Source organism: Notechis scutatus, chromosome 1 (assembly GCF_049901735.1).
Source record: "Notechis scutatus isolate UNSWTSFEM ecotype Mainland chromosome 1, rNotScu1.2, whole genome shotgun sequence".
NCBI lineage: Eukaryota > Metazoa > Chordata > Lepidosauria > Squamata > Elapidae > Notechis > Notechis scutatus.
In genome coordinates this window covers 328,858,476-328,886,463 of record NC_142009.1, presented here as the reverse complement: position 1 = coordinate 328,886,463, position 27,988 = coordinate 328,858,476, and the positions used below count along the sequence as shown (strand labels likewise).

At 43.5% G+C, this 27,988-nt stretch overlaps 1 protein-coding gene across 1 annotated transcript; it reads right to left on the bottom strand.

Annotated features, from left to right (window-relative positions):
- Positions 1 to 302: 302 nt before the first annotated feature.
- On the bottom strand, positions 303 to 27,838 carry TM6SF2 (transmembrane 6 superfamily member 2). The gene is made up of 10 exons (XM_026683164.2): positions 27,332 to 27,838; positions 16,251 to 16,348; positions 13,836 to 13,933; positions 12,601 to 12,704; positions 10,859 to 10,941; positions 9,186 to 9,310; positions 5,986 to 6,087; positions 3,812 to 3,904; positions 3,168 to 3,287; positions 303 to 1,005 (listed from the first exon to the last, which is right to left on the bottom strand). Exons 1-10 carry the CDS (start codon positions 27,421 to 27,423, stop codon positions 805 to 807), a joined length of 1,116 nt encoding a protein of 371 aa, XP_026538949.2. The 5' UTR covers positions 27,424 to 27,838; the 3' UTR covers positions 303 to 804.
- Positions 27,839 to 27,988: the final 150 nt, after the last annotated feature.

Sequence of the window (27,988 nt, the reverse complement as noted above, 5' to 3'; positions counted from 1 at the left end):
AATCCCGTCACTGGAGCCGACAACTGCTCTGTATTTGATAGCTTTTGTGAAGGTAAAAACCATTTTTTTTAATTTTGCATTTTTTTAAACCCTGCCTTCATTACTATTATTTAAATAACTCAAACCCCAGTGGTTACATTCACACAATGCACTAAGCCAAACCAACCAAACTTCCCAGGGCTGTCTTGTGGACACAGCCAGTATGGACCTAGATAGCATCAGTCAGTTTAGCCAAGCACAGACAAAAGACACAAGAGCCAAGTTCTTTAAAAGTCATATATTAATCTGTGCTTTTTAAAAAAAAACTTTAGAATTCTGTAAACAGTGACTTCTTGGCACTGTTCCAGGTCCCTTGTTTCTGCATTCTGAACAGGTTCCTTTTGTTCACAAATTAGCACCCCTCCTTTCCAGGTGAAAAATAAGAAAATGGATAACAAGATAGCCAGCGTCTTCACATCCCTCAAAGGCTTTCAAATCTCTCTGGTTCTTCTCTATTTTCACATCTCCCAGGAACCCCCCACCCCAAAATCTCAGTGTAGTTTTTTTTTAAAGACCTAAAACCATCATGCCTTTAACTTTGTTTGCCACATCAAAAGGATCTGCTATAGACAAATGAACGTTTTTGACTTCACCGTTTCAAATCAGCTTCAAGTGTATCACGCAGACAAGACAAGGGATGGCTGAGGGTGTACAAAAACTCCGGAATGGATTGGGTCACTCATCCCCAAGTTACTTAAAACACTGTCAGAACTGGGGTTCTCCCAAGGAAACACCTGTGTGTAACACCATTTCTTTTTTCTTTTTTCACTGGTTCTTCTTCTCTTTGGACTGGGAAACGGAGCTGCAGAAAAAGGCAGGTTTGTAGAGACAACGGTAAGCTAAGATTTGTGGGCCCACCGCATAGGCCACGTTGCATAGGACAACAAACCACCAATCTCTTTCTGGGATGCGGTACGGAAAAGGAGTGCGATGGTGAATGGAGGCAGCAACGTGGGAAAACTGAGCCTGAAAAATGGAAGAGACAGAAAGGATTTTGAACAGCGGGTTGGACTATTAGACCTCCAAGATCCCTTCCGACTCTGTTATTCTGATTTTATTTTCAAAGTGGAAAATATACATTTAGGAATTGTCTGGTCTGGTTGTGTGGGTTTTTTGTTTTTTTTTGGTAAAAGTAAATAAAGTACGTAATTTTTTTTTGTATAGTGTTCTAATTTCCAGCTTTGCTTATTGCATTTGTGCCTTCTTCCCTTCCACTCATGTCTGGCACAGAGAGGCAACATAATACAGATTTTTTTTTTTGTATGTTGCAACACACTGATGCTTAGGAGCACAAACATGCCTTAGTAAAGCCTCTTCTAAAAGGAATCACAATATCCTTTTATATAAAGCAGTGTTTCTCAACCTCAGCAACCTTAAGATATCTGGACTTCAATTCCCAGAATTCCCCAGCCAGCACACTGTCCGGGGAATTCTGGGAGTTGAAGTCCACACTTCTTAAGGTTGCAGTAGTTGAGAAACACTGATGCAGAGTTGCATCAGAAATGATTATTTTTATTTCAGGCAGTCTCATTCAGGCGTGTGTGCCAATTGGCAAATGCTTCAATAATTCCAGGAATAATTTTGGAAATTCTGCTGGGTAAACTGAAGTTAGAGGAGTGGAACACAGCAAAATGCAAATGTAGAGGACCAGAAAGAAATGCCACAGGGGGAATGATGCATTTTTCTACATCTTCTGGGTGCCCTACTCAAAATTATTGACCCGGAAAGTACCCCTGAGGTCATCTAACCAACCTCCACAGAAGAGTGTATTCCAGTGGTTGGCAAAAACTAAAAACAAATGACGTTACTGAGATTTCAACAGTCTCAGCCTCTGAATCTTGCTTGAAACGCTGAGATTTTATGAAGTCTAGTGCAGTGTTGCCAAAATCTCTCTAAAGTTTATTTCCTTCTTGAAGTCTCACAAAATACAGGTAGGTCTCAACTTACAACTAGAACTAGGGGGAGAATTTCCAGAGCCAAACAAGATGATTGGTAACTGAGTCACATTGGAGTTTATAACGTTTTTTTGTGATGGTTGTTAAGAAAATCACTGCCGCTGTTAAGTGAAACGTACAGTGGTTAAGGAAATTCAGTTTCCCCCATTGACTTTGCTTGTTGGAAGCTGGCGGGCAAAGTCTCAAGTGGCATTTAATGTGACCATGAGACATTGCAGCCGTCATGCTTAGCAACAGAAATTCTGGTCGCAATTCTGGTTATAAGTTGAGGATTGCTATAAGGATTCTTTCCAATAAAGTTTTGCCGTATGACATTTGTAAAAATTTAAAGTGTCCAGTTTCTGCACTATTCTAACTACTGAGAGCCGGGGTGGCGCGGTAGTGAGAGTGCAGTATGGCAAGGCTAACTCTGCCCGCTGCCAGGAGTTTGAGCCTGACAAACTCAAGGTTGACCCAGCCTTCCATCCTTCCGAGGTCGGTAAAATGAGGACCCAGATTGTTGGGGGCAAGAGGCTGACTCTGTAAAACCACTTAGAGGAGGCTGCAAAGCACTGTGAAGCAGAATGAACAGTATGTCTAAGTCTGTGATGGCGAACCTATGGCACACGTGCCACAGGTGGCATGCAAAGCCATTTGTGTGGGCACACGAGCCCCAGCGAAACTTACCTGCACTGCACATGAGCACGCCTCCCAGCTGATTTTTGGCCCGTTTGAGGCCTCTTTCACCCTCCCGAAGACTTGAGGGAAGCCTCTGCAGCCTTTGGAGGCTGAAAAAAAAGGTCCGTTTCATCACTTCCTGTATTTCCAGAAATACCAGAAATGACAAAACGGGCCCGTTTTTCAGCCTCCAAAGGGTACAGAAGCTTCCCTCAAGCCTCCGGGAGGGCGAAAACAGCCTCAAACAGGCCAAAAATAAGCTGGGAGGTACGTGCATGCGCAGTGCAGGTAAGGGGGGCGGGGCGGGGGTGTTGTACACACTTGCGTGGGGGGGAAGGCACATTGCATTGTGGGTGCCGGCACGTCCGCACTTTTGGCACACCACAACCAAAAGGTTCGCCATCACTGGTCTAAGTGCTGTTCTTTGGTGTTGCAAGTCAAAGAATATGAGAGTTCTGAATGTTAGGATCTCTCCTGACATGGAACTGGGCAGAATTCTCAAGCTCTGCTACGTACCTGTCCAATAGCACCAGCAAAAACCAAGGCCCAGTCTCCCATCCACGTGCATCCAGGAACGAGCAATGCATAGATGGAGATGCAGAAATATGGCAGGGCATAAAACAGATACACCAACATCTGCAAACAAGCCCCCCCCCACACACAGAATATTAGATTCCAGCACAGATCAAGAATAGAAGATCTCTTGAATGACAATGCCTATAGAGATTATTAATCATCCAGATCATGGTTGTCATGGTGTTTTTCCAAAAGGCAACTTGATTTTTTTGTTTTATTTTTTTCCTTTGAAAATGTTTCACTTCTCATCCAGGAAGCCTTCTTTAGTTCTGAGACCCGAAGAAGCTTCTTAGATGAGACGCAAAATGTTTTCAAGCAAAAACAAAAAAACAAAAAACCTTTTGGAAAAGTACTTTTGGGGTTTGAATGACAACCAAATCTGGATTCAGAGGCAACCACATTAATCCAGATTTTATGAATGTGCTATGAAAAGCCCTGCTGTTACAGGTGCTGTCATCATAATGAAAGGAAGAAGAAGCAGTCAAGAGCTGCGGATGCAAAAATCCGAAGGGCAACAGATTGGAGAGAAGTTTGCAAAAGATATTCAGCAGGGAATTTTCCCTTCCCAGACAATTTGGATGCACCTGAATCTTGGGATAGGCCACTGGATCTCGCAGGTATGGTTCTTGCAGGTAAATGTAATCAAAGCAGGAATTAGCTGGGCAGTCCAGAACAACCTGTAATTGCACAGAGACACAAAAACATACACACACTGCTTGTAAATCTATTTCCTTTACCCCTCCCAAAATCACGAACGACTCTATTATACTCTATGCTTCTAAAATGGGAGGATTACCACTCTTGGCATCCTATTTTACGCTGTATGCATCGTCTGTATCAAAAGAGACTTCCCAAAATGCCTCATTTGGTTTCGCTACTTTTAATGGACTCATTAAATTTCGCTATTTATTTTATTTTCGCTACTTTTAATTTCTCATTTTAATTTCGCTACTTTTCATTCAAGCAGGAACGAATCATGGATTAGAGTACAGATAGTCTTCATTTCCTGACTGCCATTTCCTGGCTGCTTCATTTAGTGACCACTTGCAATTACAAAAGTGATGAAAAAAATAACTTTATGACCCATCCTCGCATTTACAAGTCTGCAAAGCAAAGTTGAGGTAAAATTGTAAGCTCGGTCTTAGTTTTACTTAGTAATAAGTAATAAGTTGCTTAACAATCAAGTTGTTAAGCAAAGCAGTGGCTAAGTAAAACCATGCCTGAGTTTAGGATTGTATTTGCTCAGAATTGGAAAAGCGATAAAATTCCAACAGAGAGAAAAGTGATTGAGAAAATATTTGAATGTGCAGAGATGAATGAATTAACATTAGTAATTAAAGAAAAAGAAGAAACTGAATACTATAAAATATGGGATATATTTTATCAATGGTTGGAAAATAAAACAAGTTAAAACTGAGCAGATGAATATATAGAGAAATAAGTGAATATTGATATAGAGGTGATAAATGTAAGGGATAACAATTTATAAAGGAAATGTAATTATTGTTATATTGGTAAGAAAAATACTAAATTACAATTGTTAGCACAAGATATATGTACCCAGTCCACACACTGTTTTAAGGAAAGATGAATTTATTGTAAATATAAAATAAAAAAAACTTTTGAGGAAAAAAAAAACAATCAAGTTGTTGGTTCCAGATGTGATTAGAATATAATATTGCAGACTGCCAGAAATTCGATCCTGACCGACTCAAAGTTGACTCAGCTTTCCATCCTTCCAGGGTGGGTAAAATGAGGACCCAGATTGTTGGGGGCAAGAGGCTGACTCTGTAAACTGCTTAGAGAGGGCTGTAAAGCACTGTGAAGCGGTATATAAGTCTAAGTACTACTGCTAAGTGCTATTGCTAAACAAGGACTACCTTCAGTTACTTAACAACTGTCCTCGATGGAAGGCAAGTTGGTAGTAATTGTTTTTTTCTGGATGGGTTGTAAGTCACTTTTATTCTGTGTTGTGGTAACTTCAAATGGTCACTAAATAAATGGTTGTAAGTTGAGGACTACCTTATGCAAAACATCTAAGGTTTAAATAACCGGTCTAACTGGGAAAAATTGTTCAAGGGCTGTTTTAAGGGCAAGCTGGCCCAAATTAAGGCATCAGGTCTCATTCTATGTGCAGAAAACAGTACCTTGAAAGGAAAAACAAGGATAGATGGGTGGATAGATAGGGGTGGCCCTGGGCATCAGCAGGATTGGCAAAAGTCTCCTGACCATGCAACTCATCAGGAGATCGTGACCCCTCTATTAAGGATGCTTACAAAATGCAGATCGGGACTGAAAATGAACCTGCTGATCTCAACATTTTGGACACACTGCAGTCTTGGCAGAATTTATCGCCACAAGAGATCAGTACTCGCAGTCCAGCATTGATGGATTACCTGCTGTTCAATCAGGGATCGGGAAAGTCCCCATTAATTGCATGAGTTGGATCGGGTCATCAACCTCTCCCGTGCACTAGTAGGAAATAAGAGTCTGTCCAGAAGAGTATTTCTGAATCTTAGCCACTTTAGGAGGCGTGGATTTCAACTCCTAGAATTCCCCAGCCAGCAGGGCTAACTGGGGAATTCTGGGAGGTGAAATCCACACCTCTTAAAATGGCCACGGTTCAGAAACAGTGGTATAGACAGACCAGGGGTCTCCAACCTTAGCAACTTTAAGATTTGTGGACTTCAACTCCCAGAATTCCTCAGCCAGCAAAGTATAGACAGACAGCTAGACAGACAGAGACGATGATCTTTACCAGTCCTCGGAAGAGTGTGTAGATCACAGCCAGAAGGAGAAATCCTACCAATCCCAAATCCATAGGGCGCTGGAGCAGATTCTTGTTTTGTTCCTCTGCAACCTTTCCCAAAGCAAGAAAAGAAAAAGTAGAAGGTAGGATTAAAGAGTCTTTGTTCTCAAAATGGGATAGGGGGTTGGGGTGGATTGAAAACGGGGACCTGACTGGACAAGATCATTCCTATCAACTTGTTTTGAAAGTGCAGCCAGATTGTGAGCTGGCAGGAAGTGATAACGCAATCATAGGGTTGCAGTCAGTGGTGGTATTCAAATTACTTTACTACTGGTTCTGTGGGCGTGGCTTGGTGGGCGTGGTGGACGTGGTGGACGTGGTGTGGCGTGGTGGGCGTGGTGTGGTGTGGTGGGTGTGGTGTGGTGTGGTGGGCATGGCAAGGGAAGGATATACTGTAAAATCCCCATTCCCTCCCCACCCCACTAACCTGCTTTCCAGCTCTGTTCTCCTGTGCAGGGCAACCAAAGAAGACCTAGCCAATCAGCTGGGACTTGGGAGGCAGAGAAGAGATGGGGGTGGGGCCAGTCAGAGGTGGGATTTGCTGGTTCTCCAGACTACTCAAAATTTCCGCTACCGGTTCTCCAGAACCTCTCAGAACTGGCTGAATACCTCCTCAGTGTTGTGATGTACAACAGACATGGTGGAATGAGTGGAAACTAATCATGGGGAGAAGCTAAGCAGCTTAGAACTAAGGAGAAACTTCCTGACAGAACAATTAATCAGTGGAACAACTTGCCTCCAGAAGTTGTAAATGCTCCAATACTGGAAGTTTTGAAGAAGAGATTGGATAACCATTTGTCTGAAGTGGTGTAGGGTATCCTACCTAAGCAGTGGGTTGGACTAGAAGACCTCCAAGGTCCCTTCCAACTCTGTTATTCTATTCTATTCTATTCTATTCTTTTTTAAGACTGTAAACTGACGCCCAACAAAGACTGACTAGTCCAATCTTGGGAGCTTTATAAACTTCAACTCCCAGAATTCACTAGCTGTTAATGGAAGTAGTAATTTACCAGTCAAACTGATACAGTTGCTCATTTATCCAAGTCAGTGCTTCTCAACCTTGGCAGCTTTAAGATGTGTGGACTTCAATTCCCAGAATCCCTCAGCCAGCCCTGCTGGCTGAGGGATTCTGGGAGTTGAAGTCCACACATTTTAAAGCTGTCCAGGTTAAGAATCATTATTCTAGTTCAGGGGTCTTCAAACTTGACAGCTTTAAAACTTGTGGACTTCAACTCCCAGAATTCTTCCTCCAGTTGTGTTAGCTCAGGAATTCTGGGAGTTGAAGTCCACAAGTCTTAAACTTGCTAAGTTTGAAGACCCTTGCTCTAGTCTGATAAATTGTTTTCTGGATGGTTTGTCAAGTATCAATCAGACTTTTACCATGTATTGTATAATTAAACAGATACTGTACCTCTGTCTCCCTTCCGCCCCACCAAGAGTCTTTCACCAAAAACTTTTATACTTCTGCTTTAAAAAAACAAAACGCTGAACCCTCACTTTTATGCTGTTTTGGCTACGTAAGCAAGAATACTTGTCTCTGAGCATTGGAAATAGAAGGAATGAATTAAAAACCGCACTGAATGCTCCTGGAGAGGTGGATAGGAAAAGCCAGGGACAAATCAATGGAAAGAATGATGATTTGGGTTTAATAATAAAAAGCACTATTATATACAAGTCAACCCAACACAGTAGCCAGATTAAAAATCCAATACCTTAGAGGTCAAAACTATGTTTATTGTAACTGCTGCCTTGAGTTATTAGAGGGGGGATAAAGGTGGAATAAAAAGCCGGTTTGGTCTAGTTAAGCACCGGGCTAGAAACTGGAAGGCTGTGAGTTCTAGTTCTGCCCTAGGCATAAAAGCCGGATGGGTGACTTTGGGCCAATAATCAAGAGACTGTGAGTTCTAGTCCCACCTTTGGATTGAACGTCAGCTAGCTGACTTTGGGCCAATCACCAGGAGACTGTGAGTTCTAGTCCTGCCTTAGGCATGAAAACTGGCTGGATGACTTTGGGCCAATCATCTGGAGACTGTGAGCTCTAGGCCCTCCCTAGGCATGAAAGCCAGCTGGGGGAACCTTGGGCCAGTCACTCTCTCTCCGCCCTAGGAAGGAGGCAAATAACAAACCACTGCCCAAAACCTTACCAAGAAAACCATACTGACTCAAAGACACCTCCAAGAAAACCACTTTAAAAAAAAGGAAACTTAACTTATTATATAAAAAGCACCACCATATACAGGGATTGATGGTTATAGAACAGGGCTCTCCAAACTTGGCAACTTTAAGACTTGTGGACTTCAACTCCCAGAATTCCCCAGCCAGCATAGCTCTCATCCGCTATAGAACTAAGGTAATTCTCAACTTACAACTGCAATAGAAACCAGAATTTCTGTTGCTAAGCAAGTTGGTTGTTAAGTGACTCATTACCATTTTTAAGCCCCATTTTTGCCATAGTTGTTAAGCGAATACTGCAGTTGTTAAATGAATCATGCAGTTGTTAAGTGAATCAGGCTTCCTCCATTGACTGTGCTTGTCGGAAGCCATCTGGGAAGGTCACACATGATCTCCTGCAACATTACAACGGTCAAAATATATACAGGTACTCCTCGACTTACAACAGTTCATTTAGTGACTCTCCGAAGTTACAATGGCACTGAAAAAAAGTGACTTATAACCATTTTTCACACTTATGACCATTGCGGCATCCCCATGGTCACGTGATTTACATCTGGATGCTTGACAATTGACTCATATTTATGACGGTTGATGTGTCCCTGGGTCGGGTGATCATTTTTTGGGACCTTTCTGACAAGCAAAAATAATGGGGAAGCCAGATTCACTTAACAACTGTTACTAATTTAACAACTTCAATGATTCACTTAACAAAAGGGGTAACAAAAGTCGTAAAATGGGCCAAAATCCACTTAACAAATTTCTCACTCATAAGTTTTGGGCTCAATTGTGGTCGTAAGTTGAGAACTACCTGTACTGGTTGCCAAGTGCCCCAATTTTGATCATGTGCCTGTGGGGATACTGCAATAATGTGTGAGGACAAGTTGTCATTTTTTTCCAATGTCATTGTAACTTTCAACAGTCACTAAACAAATAGTTGTAAGTCAAGGCTACCTTTATAGATATATTTTTCATACCTGATCAGCTGTTGGCAGAGGGCAGGTCCTGGGCTGGTCAAAGAATCTTTTGGCTGCCCAGATGGGTATGATGAGATAAGGAAGGTTGAACAGAAAGGCTGGCTGGATCTCAGAGCTGTATTTCCCTATAAGTAGTAAAGATCAGGATTTATAAATTTTTGATATATTTTTAGAGAACAGTTTGGAGCTTTAAAATGGAGGTTAAAAAAGGTTTTTCCCTTGAAGTTTAAAGAATTTGAAAGAGTACAGTGAATTTTTGTTAATATAAATGATGATAAAGATTAATAAGAAATATATATTATTGTCCATGGGGGGGTGGGGAAGTAGAGATGTTAAATTGATTGGTTTATCTAAAGAAAAGAACGTATCTAATTTTGTTTTATTTTGGAAACCACTTCTGGATTTTGAGATTGTAATGGAAAAATGACTTTGATTTTGTTGATTATATAGGTTCATTGTTACAGAAATGGCTATTGTGTAAAAGTAAAAAGTTGAGACTGTAAAGTTATTATCTTCCACTATGATAAAAAGAATCAAAGTCAATGCCCTTTTTTCTCCCCCCCACCCCACATTTTCCCCTTTTCTCTTCCCTTAATTTTCCATTATTTTCATTTTCCTTTCATTTTCATTTCCTGACTCAATAGTAGTAACCACAGTTACAGTAGTAACTGTAACTTCTAGTAGACCAGGGGTCTTCAAACTTGACAGCTGTAAGACTTGTGGACTTCAGCTCCCAGAATTCCTCCTCCAGTCATGTTAGCTCAGGAATTCTGGGAGTTGAAGTCCACAAATCTTGCCAAGTTTGAAGACCCTTGTAGTAGACAATCACTTAAATATGAGCCAGGAATGTGCTGCAGCTGCCAAAAAAAAAAAAAAAAAAGCCAATACAATCCTAGGCTGCATTAACAGAATCGGAACCATATGAAGTGTTAGTACTGCTTTATAAAGCCTTGATAAGACCATACATGGAATATTATATCCAGTTTTGGTCACCATGATATTAAAAAAGAAGTTGAGACTCTAGAAAGAGTGCAGAGAAGAGCAATGAAGATGATTAGGTAGACTGGAGGCTAAAACACATGAAGAACAATTGCAGGAATTGGGAATATCTAGTTTCATGAAAAGAAGGACAGGGGGAGACATGATAGCAGTCTTCCAATATCTCAGGGGTTGTCACAAAGAAGAGGGAGTCAAGCTATTCTCCAAAGCACCTGAGGGCAGGACAAGAAGCAATGGGTGGAAACTAATCAAGGAGAGAAGCAACCTAGAACTAAGGAGGAATTTCCCGACAGTTAGAACAATTAATCAGTGAAACAACTTGCCTCCAGAAGTTGTAAATGCTCCAACACTGGAAGTTTTTAAGAAGATGTTGGACAACCATTTGTCTGAAGTGGTGTAGGGTTTCCTGCCTAAACAGAGGGTTGGACTAGAAGACCTCCAAGGTCCCTTCCAACTCCATTATTCCATTATTTATATTTTGTATTCTGATAAATTAATACACATTTTGAAAATGGATCCTGCTATTTTTGAAAACAAAAATTCCAATAATAGCCAGTCCATTCTATTCTTTTAGCACCTTCCAAAAATCTTTTATTCTAAGGAGCGGACTTCTTCATAACGGAAATGGGGGAGGGATTTTGTCAAGACCAGGAAAAAAAAAGCACAGGACTCACCAATCACATTTCCCAACAAAAAGACCACAAGTGCCATAGTGAAGGATCCTGTCCAATAGAGGCCGACGTTCCGATAACTCTTTCTAGAAGGCAGAATGTTCTGGTAACTTTTTTTTTTTTAATAAGCAGATATCCCGGAAAGCATTACAGATAGTCCTCAACTTATGACCATCATTGAGGCCAGAACTACGGTTGTGGTCATTAAGCAGGTCCCCATGTGACTACAGCCAATTTTATAACTTTGTGGTCATAGTCCCCTCTGGCAATCTTCTGACAAGCAAAGTCAGCGGGGAAGCTAGATTCACTTAACAGCCGTCTTACTAACTTAACAAGTGCAGTGATTCACTTAACAACAGTGGGAAGGAGGCTCATAAAATGGGGCAAGATTTGCTTAACAACTGTCTCGCTTAGCAGCGGAAATTTTGGGCTCAGTTGTGGTTGCAAGTCGAGGACTATCTATACCTCCCCATCCTTTTATACTTCAGTGCGTCAAGGAGACGTTTGCCTGGGCCACCTCACAATATTACTGTCAGGGTTCCGACGATTGCCCTAATTAAATCATGAGCCTCGAGCCAAGCTTCAAAATAAATCCAAAAGATTTATTAGGAGCAACATGTTCGGCACTAACCCATCTGAAGCCAACTCTGAGACACGTAATTTACTATCACCTTTGACCTTGTTTCCCCCCCACCCTCCTGGGTGTGTCATAATTCAGATTCTCCAAAGAAACACGTTCACAGGCTGGGTGTCATCAATCATACTCTCCAATGAAGGATTTTCTGTGGCAGAAGACCCAGTAGCCTAGGTTACAATCTCCACAAGATAAGCGTGGAATGTGCTTCTGGCGTTCATCTGCCGCACTGCTCCCTCCTTTCCCCGCCCTCCTTCTTATGGCAACTCAGAAACAGGCATAGGAATGATTTACGAGTTGACATTTACTTTGTTTCTCCGGACTTAAAATATGTTTCATCCCCCTTTGCCCAGGTTATAGTTCTTGCATGTTTTCATCAAGGTCACCTGTTGTGGTTCACCGGCAGCCTGTGCAGACGGCAGCGGAATCAGACAGTGGGGAAGAAAAGGGACCAGTCTGGGACTCTGGGGAGGACTCGGACAAGGGTCCTGAGTCTGATGCAGAGATGGGGCCAGAACCATCTAGGAGTGGGGTGCTGACTCCGAAGCCTCCAGAGTCTGGCAGCGGCGAGGCAGAGGAACAAGGGGAGCCTGTTCCCAGTGCGTGCATGCGCAGAGCTGCCAGAGGCAAGAGCAGTTAAGACAAAAGTAGCGACTCGGGAGTAAGGCTTGGAGGTGATTGCCTCTCCCCTAAGGTATAAAGGAGGTGCAAAGGGACAGGAACCTTTGCAGGAAGCAACATCATTCGCTCTGTTCAGATTAAACCTTGAAGCTCTGTGTGGACTTTGTACTTCAGTTGGTTTTTTATAGTTACTCTGGCACTTTAGTTGTTGGCAGCAATTCAAAGGAGATAAAGGTGGGTGCTTATCTTGAGGGACTGTTTGGGACTCATTACAGGCTGGGAATGAACATAATTCCCAGCGTTGAAATAAAACAAGAGTTGTTTGGACTAAGCGCGTGCTTAATTACAGTCTCAGGAAGCCTTGGTCAGAACATCACCTCCCTTTGTCTCCATAGCTACCATACCCTATAAAAATACGGTAGAGTCCCAGGAGTTTTTGAGGTCTACTTCTTGACCTGGTCTGTCTCAAATGGCTGAGACTCGGCCTCACCTTTGAACAATGGCTGCAACCATGAGGAGATACATGGCGAAGTTCACCACAGCATGCCAGTAGGAGATCATAATGCCATATGCTGTGCCCAGATAAGGCTCACCCTGCAACCCAGAGGGAAAAAACAGGAACACCATCAGAAAAAAAACTCATCTTTGAACTCGTTCCTCTCCCAGAGGCCTTCACAGAACAAGTCAACCAGCTGAACGCAACAAGCTTGTTCTCTGTAGCTCCAAAAGGCAGGACTGGAGAGTGCATCAAAACGAAACTGAGCTAAATTTTGGAAGACAATAGGACAAGCTTCCTTGAGAGATGGCAGGGTCTCCTCCATCGGAAGTCGCAAACCAAAGGATACAAGATTCCTGAGCAGAACTCTGGATCCCTGAGTACCCTTTCAACTCGATTGGAGCTCACATGACACTTCAACCATGCCAGTTAAAAACTCAGCGAGTGAATTTTCACCGTGATATTGTACAGGTGGTCCTTGACTTATGATCACAACTGAGCCCCACATTTTTGTTACTGAGCAGGGCAATTGAGTGAGTCAAGCCCCATTTTATGATTTTTTTTTTTAAAAAAAAGCCAGTCTGGGATTTCCAGGTGGTTTCCCCCATCCAAAAACTAACCACCTTTAGCCCTGCTTAGCTTTTCGAATTTTGAGATCAGCTAGTTGGTGCCCTGTAGAAGGGTAAAGCAGCTGAATTGCACCACTTTGAATGGCATCCAGAACCAGCCAGTTAACAGTCAAGGAGCACAAGGGGTAAGGTTAGGATAAGGGTATAGATTGCTCTCAGTGGGGCTGGGTTTCTTGTCCTTCGGCAATAGTTCAGAAACAATTTCGAAAAGTTAACAAGATCTAATGGGGAAAGAGATCCTTAGGAAATTCCAGAGCTGTGTCGTAGATCGGGGGATTTAAAAAATATTGGAAAGAAGGCACGGTGGCGGAAAATCAGTTGATTTTTTTTTTTATCCCATTACCGATCTGGGGAAGATCAGGGAAACTATCCTAACTCCTCACCCTATCAATCCTGAGACCGCATCTCCCAAACGACTAATTATCCCCTAAAAGTGATAAAAAAACTCAAATAGGCAATGCACAATCAAAGCTTGCCTTTTTTTTTTTCTTTTTTCTTTACATACATCATTGCTTCTCGAGGCAGGCTATAGAGACACAGCATTTAATGGGGGGGTTTCCCCTACTTGCAAAAGCACAGGCTGGGTCCCTGCAGACCAACCTCTCTGATGTAGAAATCGGCGAAGCTGCTGGTGTAGCCGTCTTTCTCCAAAGCGATCACAGCATCAGTTCCAGCGATGAAACAAAGGACCATGAACACTGGTGGAACAGAGAGAGCCAGTAAATGGGCATTATGTGTGTTTTCGCAGGCTTTGAACTCTTGAAGCGAGACCATTACATTTCTTAAACAAATTCATTAATTGTCATTTTATAATCAATCTCTCTTCTAAACTCTGCAAGCTTAAGGCGGTGCCCCTCCCAACCTTTTGGGCACCAGGGACCGGTTCCGTGGAGAGAGGTTTTTTCCGCGGACTGGAGGGGAGCGTGGTTTTATGTGCTGCTGGCATCCTGCGGGTGGACCTTCACTTGTTGGCATGGCCCAGTTTCTGACGGGAGTTGGAGATCCCAGCCTTAGGGGAACTAGCAATTCTTATAACCCACGGAAAATGATCTATAAAAAAGAGGACTGTTCATTTAGTCCCAGATTGATTGCTAGAGGCGATAGGCTGATTCTGTAAACCCTTTAGAGAGGGCTATAAAGCACTGTGAAGTGGTATATAAGTCTAAGTACTATTGCTAGTCTCCAGATCAGCGCTTCTCAATCTTGACAACTTTAAGAGATGTCGGCTTCAACTCCCAGAATTCCCTCAGCCAGCCAGGAACTGTTCTTATAATTAAAACAAGAGTCAGGGTTCCAAGTAACACACCAACAGAATCAAAACTCCAAGGCAGGATAATAATAATAATAATAATAATAATAATAATAATAATAATCCCCCATGGGGTGCCGCCTTGGCATGGTGGGGAGCTTAACTGCTCCAATGAAGCTGAGAGCTGTGCTGGTGGTAGAACAAACTACCAGCAGCAGGCCCAACCATGTCAGAGAGGCCTAGGCCGAGGAGCGGAACTTAGTTCTAGTCCTCCCTTTGAGAGGGAAGCCAGCTGGGTGGCTTTGTATAGAATGGTGATGGCGAACCTTTTTGTTGTGGTGTGCTGAAAGCATGCACGCGCACGACGGCACCCACAATGCATGCATGCGCAACAACCCTGCCCCGCCCCCTTACCTGCGCTGTGCATGCGCATACCTCCCAGCGGATTTTCAGCCCATTTGAGGCCGTTTTTGCCCTTCCGGGAAGCCTCTGCAGCCTCGGGAGGCCGAAAAACGGAAATACCAGAAGTGTCCATTTTTCAGCCTCTGGAGGGCCTCTGGAGCCCAGGGGAGGCCATTTTTGCCCTCCCGGAGGCTCTAGGGAAGCCCCTGGAGCCCCGGGAGGCTGAAAACTGGCCCGTTTCGGCACTTCCGGTATTTCCGGAAGGCCAGTTTTTCAGCCTCCCGAGGCTGCAGAGGCTTCCCTCGAGTCTCCAGGAGGGCGAAAATGGCCTCAAATGGGCCTCAAATCAGCTAGGAGGCGCGCGCATGCACAGTGCAGGTAAGTTTGGCTGGGACTCGTGCGCGCGCACAAATGGCTCTGCGTGCCACCTGTGGTCCCCGTGCCATAGGTTTGCCATCATTAAGTTTCTAATAAAAATGATTAGCTCTCTTTCCTTGTTCAACTCTGACTAACATTTCCCCAGTGGGCGAATACAGGTAGTCCCCTGAGTTATGACTACAATTGAGCCCAACATTTCTGTTGCTAAGCAAGAAAGCGGTTAAATGGATTTTTGCCCATTTTATGACTTTTCCTGCCACCATTGTTAATGGAATCTGCCTTCTCCAATGACTTTGCTTGCCAGAAAGTCACAAAAACATCGCATGACCCTGTCATAAATACAAAGCAGTTGTCAAGTGCCCAAATTTTGATCCTATTACCATAGGGATGTTGCAAAGATTATTAAGTGTGAAAAACAATCATAAATCACTTTTTCAGTGCTGTTGTAATGGTCACTAAATGAACGGTTGTAAGTCAAGGACTACCTGTATAGGAATGTAGAAAAAAAGCTGTCTCCACAGTTCAGAAACCTCCTTTTCATTTATCCATCCTGCAATCATTTCGTTATTTGGCAGATACATATTTGCTTATCTGCTGTAATCTCAATCTGTTCAGCTACCTTCAGGGGCCTTATTTATGCGAAAACCACTTCCAAACTGATGTGATTTAACGTAAAAAAAAAAAATTCAACCACACTTTCCTGTTCAATGATCGAATCCAGTGTATCTCGATCTTGACAGCTTGTCGATGTGTGAACTTTTAACTCCCAGCATTCCCCAGCCAGCACGCTTGGCTGGGGAATTATGGGAACTGAAGTCCCCACATTGGTCAAGTTGAGCAATGGTGATCTAGTTGAGGTAATCAGGAAGTCAGCGATTATTTCCATTTGTCCCTCATGGTCAAAGGATCAACCAAGATGGGAGTGAGAGGCGAAGAAAAGTGTCATGCGTGACGAACCAGACAAGTAAAATGGAAAAGGAACATACCGTATAAAAGAGGATCCTCGTAGGAGCGGTTTGGGAGATAAATCAGAACAAACAAAGGCGACAGAATAATAATGCTGAGGACTGCAATCATCGGAGGGCTGTAGGGAGGAAGGAACAAGCACAGAGTTCAAATGCTAAAGTCGTTAATTAAAAAGCCACCCCTGGGAACACTGTTACGGGCTCCCTCCATATTCTCTACGAGATTCAGGCATCGGAATTTTAAACTAAATTTAAAGGGGACGGAATTCCCTGGGAACTGCTGTGGTGGCCTAAAGGGCGACGCTCTCGCCTCACAATAAGGAGGCTGTGAGTTCGATCCTAGGTAGGGGCAGATATTTCTCTGGGCACAATGAGAAGATATCTGCTGGACGTAACTCTGCATTGGCGACAGGAAAGGCATCCGGCCAGTAATCACTCAGCTCCATCCAGTTGCCCAGACTCCACCCAACAAGGGATTAGGCGGCCATTAAAAGATGGCGATGGAATTCCCTGGGATACAATACAAGCAGAGACGCTGACAGGGAGAGGGGTTAACAAAGTCACGATGGCAATCCCCCCAGGACTTCCATTCCCAGCATGGACCACTGTTCCCAGGACTTGGCTTACATTTAGAGTTGTCCATGAGGTGGGGATGAGGTCAACTAAGTCAAGATGGAGACACCACTCCTATGCGCTCAAAGCCCTGCCCATTTTACATGACACAGATGAAAAAAGAGGGGTGAACATACCTAATATTCCTTCCTCCTCCTGTTTTCCTCACAACAACAACCCTATGAGGTGGGTTGGGCTGAGAGTGACCAGCAGCCCAAAGTCAGCTAGATGGCTTTCATGCGTAAGGCTTTCATGCTTAAGGCAGGACTATATAATTCACAGTCACCTGTTGATTGGCCAAAAGTCCCCCAGGTGGCTTTCATGCCTACGACAAGTCTAGAACTCACAGTCTCCTGGTGATTGACCCAAAGTCACCCAATGATTTCATGCCTAAGTCAGGACTAGAACTCACAGTCTCCTTATGAATAGCCCGAAGTCCCCCAACGACTTTTATGCCTACAACAGGACTAGAACTCACCATCTCCTGATCTCTAGCGTGGTGCCTCAAACCACCAGACCAAAATACCTCACTTATTATCGTTATAACGTTATTGCTTCTGTGTAATTTTTACTGGGGTGATTTGGCCTCGGCCTCCGAGTAGGGAAAGATGGAGCCTTATAAATAAATATTTTATTATTTATGTCTTAAATCTCTATGTTATGAACCAAAGCAGCTCTGGGTGGCTTACGATATAGTGTAATTTTGCTCGTTTGTCATCATCGTTTGTAACTCCATTGCCCGTAATATATAGGTCCTACTACAGAGAGAGGCTGCAGAATGAAGCACTAATTTTAGCCATATGACAGTTCCGGTAAAAAAAAACCAAAAACCATTCCTTCATCAATGTTCTGCTGAATTGCTTTGCAGATGGGAGTGTGTGGTTGCTAAATGGCCACCTATTTATTCTTAATTGACTGGCATAAAGGTTCCGTACTTGCCCATTTACAGGACTCCAAAAACTGCAGTTTCCAACTAATTCTGATTATTATTATTTTTTAAGAGTCCAAAAGCAAAGGAAGGTCTTTTCTGCCAGGACTCCTTTCTAACTGAAAAGGTGAGACAGCTCGACCTGCCATGGTTTATGCACAGAGCATAATATCCCCGCTTCCCTGTCTTGACTGCCCCAAACCAGAGAGGAATCTCTCTTTGAATGCAAACTGCTCAGCCGGTTTATGCCATTAGCAGCCAAGGCACCGAGCCCTGAGCAAGCGTTGCAGAAAAGAGCCGCTGCCTGGTGTCGAACTGCAATGCAGATCCAGGATTCATGCAGCGAGCCCGGCGGTTTAGAGAGGTCAGAAAAGGCCACTTAGCATCTGCAGAGCTGCACGGGGGTTCTCCAGATCAATAGTTACAGCTGGAGAGGCAAAAGAGGACGTGATAGAGGGAACACAGAGGGCTCCCTCCCATCCCCGTGGTTGTAGTATTTTTTTTTTAGATGGACTCCAAGCTGCCTTTCAGCAGGAAAATGCCAAGCGAGCCAGCTCAGCATTTAGCTAAGCATATGACAGTTTTCTCTTTGTCGGTTGAGTTTTGATTGTTCTCTACATTACAAGCATTAGAAAAAAAGGCATTTTTCACTGCTTCTAGCAAGTATGTTAAATGTGGCTCGAGGCTACGCTGGCTGCATTCTTCCCCTTTCTCTTTCTGCAATGGTCAGAACATTCCTTGAATACAAGCAGTTTTTGACTTATGCCCATAATCGAGACCAACAGTTCCATTGCTAAGCAAGGCTTTAAGGAAAAGACGGACTAGGGGTGACATCATAGCAGTGTTCCACTATCTCAGGGGTTGCCACAAAGAAGAGGGAGTCAAACTATTCTCCAAAGCACCTGAAGGCTGGTCAAGAAGCAATGGATGGAAATTAATCAAGGAGAGAAGCAGCCTAGAACTAAGGAGATATTCCTGATAGTTAGAGCAATTAATCAGTGGAACAATTTGCCTCCAGAAGCTGTGAATTCTCCAACACTGGAAGTTTTTAAGAAGAGATTGGACAACCATTTGTCTGAAGTGGTGTAGGGTTTCCTGCCTAGGCAGGGGGTTGGACTAGAAGACCTCCAAGGTCCCTTCCAACTCTGTTATTCTATTCTATGATCCAAGGCCGTTTTAACAAGGTCCCTTTCAACTATTCTATTCTGTTGTTCTGTTCCTTCTGTTCTATTCTATTCTATTCTATTCTATTCTATTCTATTCTATTCTATTCTATTCTATTCTATTCTATTCTATTCTATTCTATTCTATTCTATTCTAGTTTCTGTTTCTGTTTCTGTTTCTATTTCTATTATTTCCATTCCATATAAGTAATGCCCAATTTTATGACCCCTTTGTCACAGTTGTTAGGCAAATCACTGCAGAATCACTGTTAAACCAAACACACGGTTGTTAAGCAAATCTTCCCCCATTGACTCTGGGGAGCGTTGTAATTGCAAACGCTCACTAACTAAACTGTTGTATGACTCCCTGTAATGGATTCAGGCACTAGACTAGATGTTCTCTAAGGCAGTGATCCCCAACCTTTTTTACGCCGCGGCCTGGTATCCCCAACCTTTTTTATGGCGCGGCCCGGTACCGACATCAGCTGGGCGCCGCCATCTTGTTTTGATGAAAAAGTGCTTCCGGTGAGCTTTCACCCGGAAAAGCTCACGGAGCGCTGGCGCCGCCATCTTGTTTTGATGAAAAAGTGCTTCCGGTGAGCTTTCTACCGGAAAAGCTCACCGGAAGCACTTTTTCATCAAAACAAGATGGCGGCGCCCAGCAAGCCAGCGGCCCGGTAGGACTTGTTCCACGGACCGGTACCGGTCCGCGGACCGGTGGTTGGGGACCCCTGCTCTAAGGGACCTTTGTAAGCCCTCATATCCTACAGTATGTTTCTGTATCAGGGAAGAGAAGCAGTTTGGTGTAGTGGTTAAGGCACCGGGCTATAGAAATCAGGCGCCCTTGAGTTCTAGTCCCTTTTTATGCACCAGACCAGCTGGCTGATTTTCAGCCAGTCCCTCTCTCTCAGCCCTCAGAAGACGGCAATGGCAAAAACCATTTCCGAAACCTTGCCAAAAAACCCGACAAGGACCAGCCTAGGCAGTCGCCAGGAGGCCAACACTGAGTCAAATGTTAGGGAAAGGCCAGATGTTGACCAGATGTTGAAGGCTGAACATTTGAGGAATTTCTCCCTGCAAGGATCATTTGCACAGACTCTCTCCTGATAACCAGGTTTTAAAAATGACGGGTCCCTTCCCATCCCCCCTTGCTGTGTTAGTTCCTCGTAGCTTTGGGACACGTTTCAAAAACGCTCTGCAAGAAATTAGCCTTCCTTCCATTCAGCTGCTTGAGTCTGTACACAAGAGCGAGCTGCCTTTTAAGTCTTTATTTCCTTTTAAAAATAAGAAGAAGACGACACACTATATTGCTTTATGCACTCTGCATATATTGCTCTGCGGACTAAGATATAATGAAAAGCTTAATAAATGCATTCATTTTATAACAGATATTATTTATCCTATGGATGTTTCCTCTGTTAATTAACTTTGGGTTATGTTGAGTTCATTTTAATTACTGTAACACTTTTTTTTTTCTTCATTGCACAATTACTATTTAATGGAGGCATCGTAGGAGGAGAGCTATGCTATTTATGATAGCCAACATTAAGCAAGAATCTTTTACTGGTTAACACACTTTCTTAAAGCCATCAACTTTCACAAGCTGCAGCTCCCAAAAGCTTCTGTCTTTTAATAAAATATATTGATTTGAAAAGCTGCTACTCGATTCCTCCTGAACAAAGATAATCCTTGCTTAATAACCATCTCATTTAGCAACCGCTCCCAGTTACAATGTTGATACTGAAGTGACTTTAGGGCCAGTCCTCACATTTACAACCTTCACAGGTCTGTAAAGCAAAACTCAAGCAAGATCATAATTTGTTAACCTCCTAACCTTTGAATTTTTAACCTTATTTATTTTTACTTGTCGGTTTTAATGTGTTTTTAACTCTGGTAAAACTCTGCTTAAGCTATGCTTTTATTCACATACTTATCTGATTTTATTGCACTGTTTGTAAACTGCCTAGGTGAGATGGGCAGTGTAGAAATTTAATAAATAAACACAAGTGTAGTTTCACTTAGCGACCAATTCATTTAACAAAGTTACCAGTTTCAATTGTGGTCACTAAATGAGGACTACCTATAGATCTTGGTTGTGCAACTTTTTGGCTTGCCTGGGCCACATTGGGTGAAGAGGAATTGCCTTGGGTCACATACAAAATATATAATGTAGTCATTATCCATACATATATAACAAACTTCCTTTATTTTTTATTATTTTGTGGGGCCCATGTTACTAGCATGCAACCTTTGGGCCAGAGGTTGGACATACCTGCTGTAGATGCTTTTCTTTTATATTTCACTGGCTGGACAAATAAAAGTACAGGTAATCCTCAATTTACAGCCACAACATTTCAGCCCAGCATTTATGTTGCTAAGTGAGACATTTGTTAAGTGAGTTTTGCCCCATTTTACGATCTTTTTTGCTGCAGTTGTTAAGTGAATCACCGCAAGTTCTGTTAAGTTAGTCAAATGGTTGTAAAGTGAATTTTTACTTGAGACATTCAAGAGGAGATTGGACTGCCATTTGTTGGAAGTGGTGTAAGGTCTCCCGCTTGGGCAGGGGCTTGGACTAGATGACCTATAAGGTCCCTTCCAACTCTGATTATCTGTAATCTGAATGTGGCTTCTCCCTCGAATTTGCTTGCCAAAAGTTTTCCCAGGGAAGATCATCACAATGATCCGGAGACTGTCCTAAATATGAACCAGTTGCCAAGCGTCCGAATTTTGATCATGTGATCATTAGGGATACTGCAAAGGTTGTAACGGTTTTTAAAAAATGGTCATGTCATATTTTTTTTCCAGTGTTGCTGTAACTTTGAATGGTCACTAAATGAACTGTTTAAGTCAAGAACCACCTGGAATAGAAACAGACAACATTAGGCCTATACTACATAGGATATCAGCACCTCCACTCTGAGTTCAGAGAAAACAGTCTCTATAAACTTCCAGGACGCTGTGTCAGCCTGCAAATTGTGTCAGAATTGGATCCAAAGGGCGGCTAGTCATCGGCTCCAATCAATCTTTGCAATATCCAGCCAGAGGTAAGCCGGCCATTCAAAAATTGGCAGCTTGGGGTCACCCAGGCTGCTCGCGTCAGCCCCAAATATTTAGCTGCCCGAAACAAAACTTTAAGATGGTGTTTCCTCCCCAGTTTGTGTACAAAAAGCTGGGAAGGGCTGGCAGATGATCCCTTCCCTGAAGAGGGGGAGAGAGATAAGTGTTCCTTCCTGAAACAAAAATAAAGCCTTGCCGATCATTACTATAGAAATGCTGATGGGTTGAGTGGCCTTATGGACTAGAAACTTGGAATGTTGGGTTTTGGGCTACCGTGGACTATCAATAGAATAGAACAGAATTCTTTCTTGGCCAAGTGTGATTGGACACACAAGGAATTTGTCTTTAGTGCATATGCTCTCAGTGTACATAAAGAAAAAATAAAATACATTCATCAAGAATCGTAAGATACAACACTTAGTGATAGTCATAGGTTACTAAATAAGCAATCAAAATCATACTGGGAAACAAATAAAACAATATAAATTGTAAAGATACAAGCAACACGGTTATAATCATAAGTGGGAAGAGATAGATACTAGGAAGGATGAAAAGAATAATAGTAATCCAATACATTCTTAGTAAATAATTTGACAGTGTTATGGGAATTATATGTTTAGCAGAGTGATGGCGTTCGGTAAAAAACTGTCCTTGTGTCTAGTTGTTCTGGTGTGCAGTGCTCTATAGTATCGTTATGAGGGAAGGAGTTGAAACAGTTTATGTCTGGGATGTGAGGGGTCTGTAAATATTTTCACAGCCCTCTTTTTGACTCGTGCAGTATACAGGTCCTCGAATGAAGGCAGGTGGGTAGTAATTGTTTTTTCTGCAGTCCTAATTACCCTCTGAAGTCTGTGTCTGTCTTGTTGGGTTGCAGAACCAAACCAGACCGTTATAGAGGTGCAGATGACAGACTCAATAATTCCTCTGTAGAACTGGATCAGCAGCTCCTTGAGAACCTTCACATTCAAGTGCAGCATATCTGATGCTGAAGACAAGTGCTGGTTTATCTCTTTCTAAAAGAAGTTGCAAACTTCTTTGTTGTTTTTTCTGCAGTTCTAATTATCCGTTGAAGTCTGTGTCTGTCGACTTGTCTTGTCTGTCAAGATTCATCTCTCCCAGAATGTTTCTTTCTATGGAAAATTCAAGGGGAATTCGAGGGGATAGAAAATTCAAGGGGAAGTGTGGAATTAAATTTGTTGAGGGTGGCTTTTTAAACGTGCTGGCTGGGGAATTCTGGGAGTTGAAGCCAACACATCTTCAAGTTGCAAATGCATTAATGCAAACTCAGACATCCATCCAGAGTAGGATTTAATGCAGAGGTAGCATTTTAATATGGCCACTTCAAAAGTGCTTTTCCCCCCCTTTTGTTTTGTTTAAATTAAAGAAGGGGAGGCTATCCTATGTTTTAAGGATTGCAGTGAGTGACTTCATCACCTGCAAAGTTTTGAATCCTAATTTTGCTCTTTAAAGCCTCCAACATTAAACTAACAAAAACATAGCAACATTTTGGCCACACCTACTGTGGGGCAGTCCAGAGGGGCAAGAAAGGGTTGCATTTGGGTTATTTGATATACCTAGACTGGTGAGGGGTGGGGTTTATCCCAAGGCTGGGTGCCATGCAAATATATTCTGTGGGTAGAAATGAAAGCATGACTCTTGGTGGTGAAGTGCAGTACTGCAGGCTGCCTGGAATTTGATTCTCAGGGGCTCAAGGTTGACTCAGCCTTTCATCCTTCAAAGGTTGGTAAAACGAGGACCCAGATTGTTGGAGGCAATATGCCAACTCTTTAAGCCACTTAGAAAGGGTTAGAAGAAGCACGGAAGCACTGTAAAATGGTATACAAGTCTAAGTGCTATTGCTATTTGGGAAGAGAGACAAATGCTAATAGAATAGAATAGAATAGAATAGAATAGAATAGAATAGAATAGAATAGAATAGAATAGAATAGAATAACAGATAACAGATAATCAGAGTTGAAAGGGACCTTATTGGTCATCTAGTCCAACCCCCCGCCCAAGCGGGAGACCCTACACCATTTCTGACAAATTATAGAATAATACTAGATAGAATAATACTAGAATAGAATAATGCTAGAGAATAATAGAACAGAAATAATAGAGAATAATAGAATAGAGAATAATAGAATAGAGAATAATAGAATAGAATCTGGAAAGAACATTGGAGGTTGTCTAGTCCAACCCCTGCCTAGGCAGGAAACCCTACACCATTTCAGACAAATGGTTATCCAACATCTTCTTAAAAACTTCCAGTGTTGGAGCATTCACAACTTCTGGAGGCAAGTAGTTCCATTGATCAATTGTTCTGTCAGGAAATTTCTCCTTTGAAATGCCTTCAGTGTCGAGCTCTAATTAATAGTATAAAATCGCTGCCCTGCATTCCTTTGGAATTGCTTTACACCAGCAACGGGCAAATTGCCATAGCATAGATTAGCTGGCAGACCCCGGAATGTATTTTTAGGCACAATCATTAATGATTTCCCTATTTCCTGCCAAAGGAGACAGGCCAGGAGCCCTGGCAAGCCGGCTTGGCGAGAAGCAGGGAAACTAAAGATCAAATGGATCATCGTTGTCTACAGTGGCTTTTCGTTGATTACTACATAGTGTTCGACCTTCGACTCAAACCCTGACACTGAATCCTGGGATTTGATCCCTGGATTTGAGTTGGACTCTTGCTCTATGATCAAGGATGCTCTCTACAACAAGGCCCTCCCTATTCCCCAGGGCATGCGGAGCCCATCACCATATCGAAGTTCCTTAGGCCGTCTTGGAAAAGAGCTGTTCCCTTAACATCTACTCAGTTTAACCCCTAGTGTGCCTGGAGTGGGGAAAGGTACAAAGTATGAGCCGTGGTGGCGCAGTGGTTAGAGAATGCAGTACTGCAGGCTACTTCTGGTGACTGCCAGCTGCCTGCAATTTGGCAGATCGAATCCCACCAGGCTCAAGGTTGACTCAGCCTTCCATCCTTCCGGGGTGGGTAAAATGAGGACCCAGATTGTTGGGGCCAATAGGCTGACATTTGTAAACTGCTTTAGAGAGGGCTATAAAAGCACTGTGAAATGGTATACAAGCAGGGATGGGCTGCTGGGGGCTCGCAGGGGCCCTAGCTAAGACTCTGCGGCACTCGGAGAGCCCCCAATAACCTCAGAAAGACAAGCAGCAAGGGAAAGCTCTTAATAGGCTTAATTGAACCTCTGGGCATTCAGCCAAGAGCATTTCACACCTGTAAAAGTGTTGCAAGCTACATAAACAATCCACTCAGCACTCGTGAGGGAGAGCCATTGAGAAAATCAGATAACACAGCCACTAGCCTCCGAGGGGATTAATTCCCAAACAATAAGAATCACGTAACTCACCAGAAACTCCACTAAGACTCCAAGATCCCTCTCACAGTCACTGCTATTAAGCCTGGTTTCACCCAGCCTTTCATTTAAGTATTAAATGCACAAAATAATAAATGCTGTGGTTCGCTGGCAACAGGTGTGGGCGGCTGAGGTCTCTGACAGCGAGGACTCGGATGAGGGGCTGCATGTGTTAGCATCTGTTGCTAAGTGAGACATTTGACAAGTGAATTTTTCTCCTTTTTACAACCTTTCTTGCCACGGTTGTTAAGTGAATCACTGTACTTGTTAATTTAGTAACACAATTGTTAAGGGAATGTAGCTTCCTCATTGATTTTGCTTGTCAGAAGGTTGCAAAAGGGGATCCGGTGACCCGAGGAACCCAACCGTCTTAAGTATGAGTCAGTTGCCAAGCATCTGAATTTTGCATCACATGACCATGGAGGACCATGCAATGGTTGTAAGTGTGAAAAATGGTTCATAAGTCACTTTTTTCAGTGATGGGGAGACTTTGAACAGTCACTAAATGAACTGTTGTAAGTCAAGGACTACCTGCATATATTTACTTCTCTTCTGTTTTAATAACTGCAATTTAATTTTTAAGTCTTGCAGACCCAATGCTTTTTCCCTTTGTCCTATGATTTTTTTCATGGGCAGATTTTGAGGCACAGCAAGTGACAGGCAGATGCACTTGGAGCAGTGGTGGTATCCAAAAATTTTTAATACCGGTTCTGTGGGTGTGGCTTGGTGGGCATGGCAGGGGAAGGTTGCTGCAAAATCCCCATTCCCTCCCCAGCCCACTCACCTGCTTTCCAGCTCCGTTCTCCTGTGCAGGGCAACCAAAGAAAACCCAGTCGATCAGCTGGGACTCAATGGGAGGCAGAGAATAGATGGGGGCGGGGCCAGTCAGAGGTGGGATTTGCTGGCTCTCCAAATGACTCAAAATTTCCACTACCGGTTCTCCAGAACTGGTCAGAACCTGCTGAATACCACCTCTGAATTGGAGAACGTTACCAGATCAGGTGAGACACAAACCTGCAGATTTTAATAGAGGCTCAGCCTGCCAAAATTTCAGGGTTCCCCTCCCAAATGATGATTTTAAATAGGATCATCGCGATCACTTATACCTGCCAGGAGTAGAGAAGGCACTAGGGCAAATTGGCAGTCAAAATTGTAGCTATGTCAAACAGGGCCCCATCATTATGATAGCTATTGTTACTATCCTTATGCAAAACAAATCTTTCCCTAATGGCATTAAATTTTAAACTATCTCATTTCAACCCTCCTACATTAAACCCCCTGCTTTTAAACGGTCTACTTTGCATTACATTTTAAAGCACCGAAATTCACTAAAACAAAACAAGCGCTTTAAATCAAGGTAAAATTGGAATTAAAGCTATTGAAAAGCTACTAAAATGATCAAAACTCAGGAATTTTTTTTTCAGGCTTATTTGAGGACCACCAGAAAACAGTCCAGCCCTACAAGGAGAGTGTGCCTTTACCGAAAAACCTACCAAAAACTAAGAAGCTGAAGAAGCTTCTTGGATGAGAAGCAAAATGTCTTCAAAGAAAAACCAGAAAGTTTAGTTGCCTCTTGGGGGAGGGGGGAAGCACCTTTGGGACAACCTGGGACTAACATGGCCATAAATGGGCTCTACACTACCAAAGATACTGATGGTTTCCATCTTTGCAATTTGGAATAGACTCTCTTGCTCCAGCAGGGGGTTGGACTAAATGACCTCCAGGGTCCCTTCCAACTCTGTTATTCTGTTATTCTATGTTCCCTCCCGTTGTTTATCCTGTGTATTCCCTTCCCACAACTCGACCTGTGACAAGTCACCCCGGCCGTGCCAAACCTTCTTCCTGGTCCCCAGAAGTCGTGGGAAAAAGAGGTTTAAGAGGGTCAAGGGAGGAGGGGGAGGGAAACCAACAACCCCGGGGCAAATCCGTGTCCTTCGTGCTTCGTTCACACGACACACGTACCTGAGCAAAGCCGCGACGGCGTTCAAGAGGTAGAATAACGGGAAGGCGGAAAGGAAAAGGCCGACGGCGGCCCAGAGCGGGTGCAGCCGCATGGCCAGCGGCGCGGAGAGCAAACCTGGAAGAAGAGGGTCGTGGGAAAGGGCGACGAGGGGCGATCGCTCCAGCAGGGAAGGGTCGATCGGCCAAGCGGCGGGTTCCTGGGCGTAACACAAACCTCCTCGCCTCTCATGCGATCCTCTCGCCCAAAAAAAAGGGGGGGGGAGAGGACTTTCCGCCCCCCCCTCCTCTATCCAAAGGTCGTGACTGTTGGCAGCTTTGTTGCTCAAGCGATCCCGGGGGAAAAGAGCGGCGCACCTCTTGAAAGGGCAAGACACACCTTTGTTGGTTCTCTCCCCCCCCCGCCCCCGCTTCCCCCCCAGCACCCCTTCGAGGATCGTGGATTTGGCCTTCCCTGCAAACCGGCCTGGAGAGAAAAAAGTGCTTTTTCCGCGCTGATTCCTAACCCGGGAGAGGCGCTGAGTAAACCAACCGCTGCAAATGGTATCTTGCCAATGGGGTCAATAACCATCCGATGCGGACTTCATGCCAAGTGTGGCTCAGCCTCTGGCTGGCATAACGAAGCCCTAGCAGCGGGCTTGCTCCCCGCCTCCCTCCCCC

Excerpts from the sequence above, each read along its gene's own strand:
- TM6SF2 (XM_026683164.2), bottom strand. The coding sequence starts at position 27,423 with ATGCGGCTGCACCCGCTCTGGGCCGCCGTCGGCCTTTTCCTTTCCGCC. Across the intron at positions 12,705-13,835 it reads CCGATTTCTACATCAGAGAG|GGTGAGCCTTATCTGGGCAC; the intron begins GTTGGTCTGCAG and ends TCTGGGTTGCAG. Across the intron at positions 3,905-5,985 it reads ACACACTCTTCCGAGGACTG|GTTGTTCTGGACTGCCCAGC; the intron begins GTAAAGATCATC and ends GTGCAATTACAG.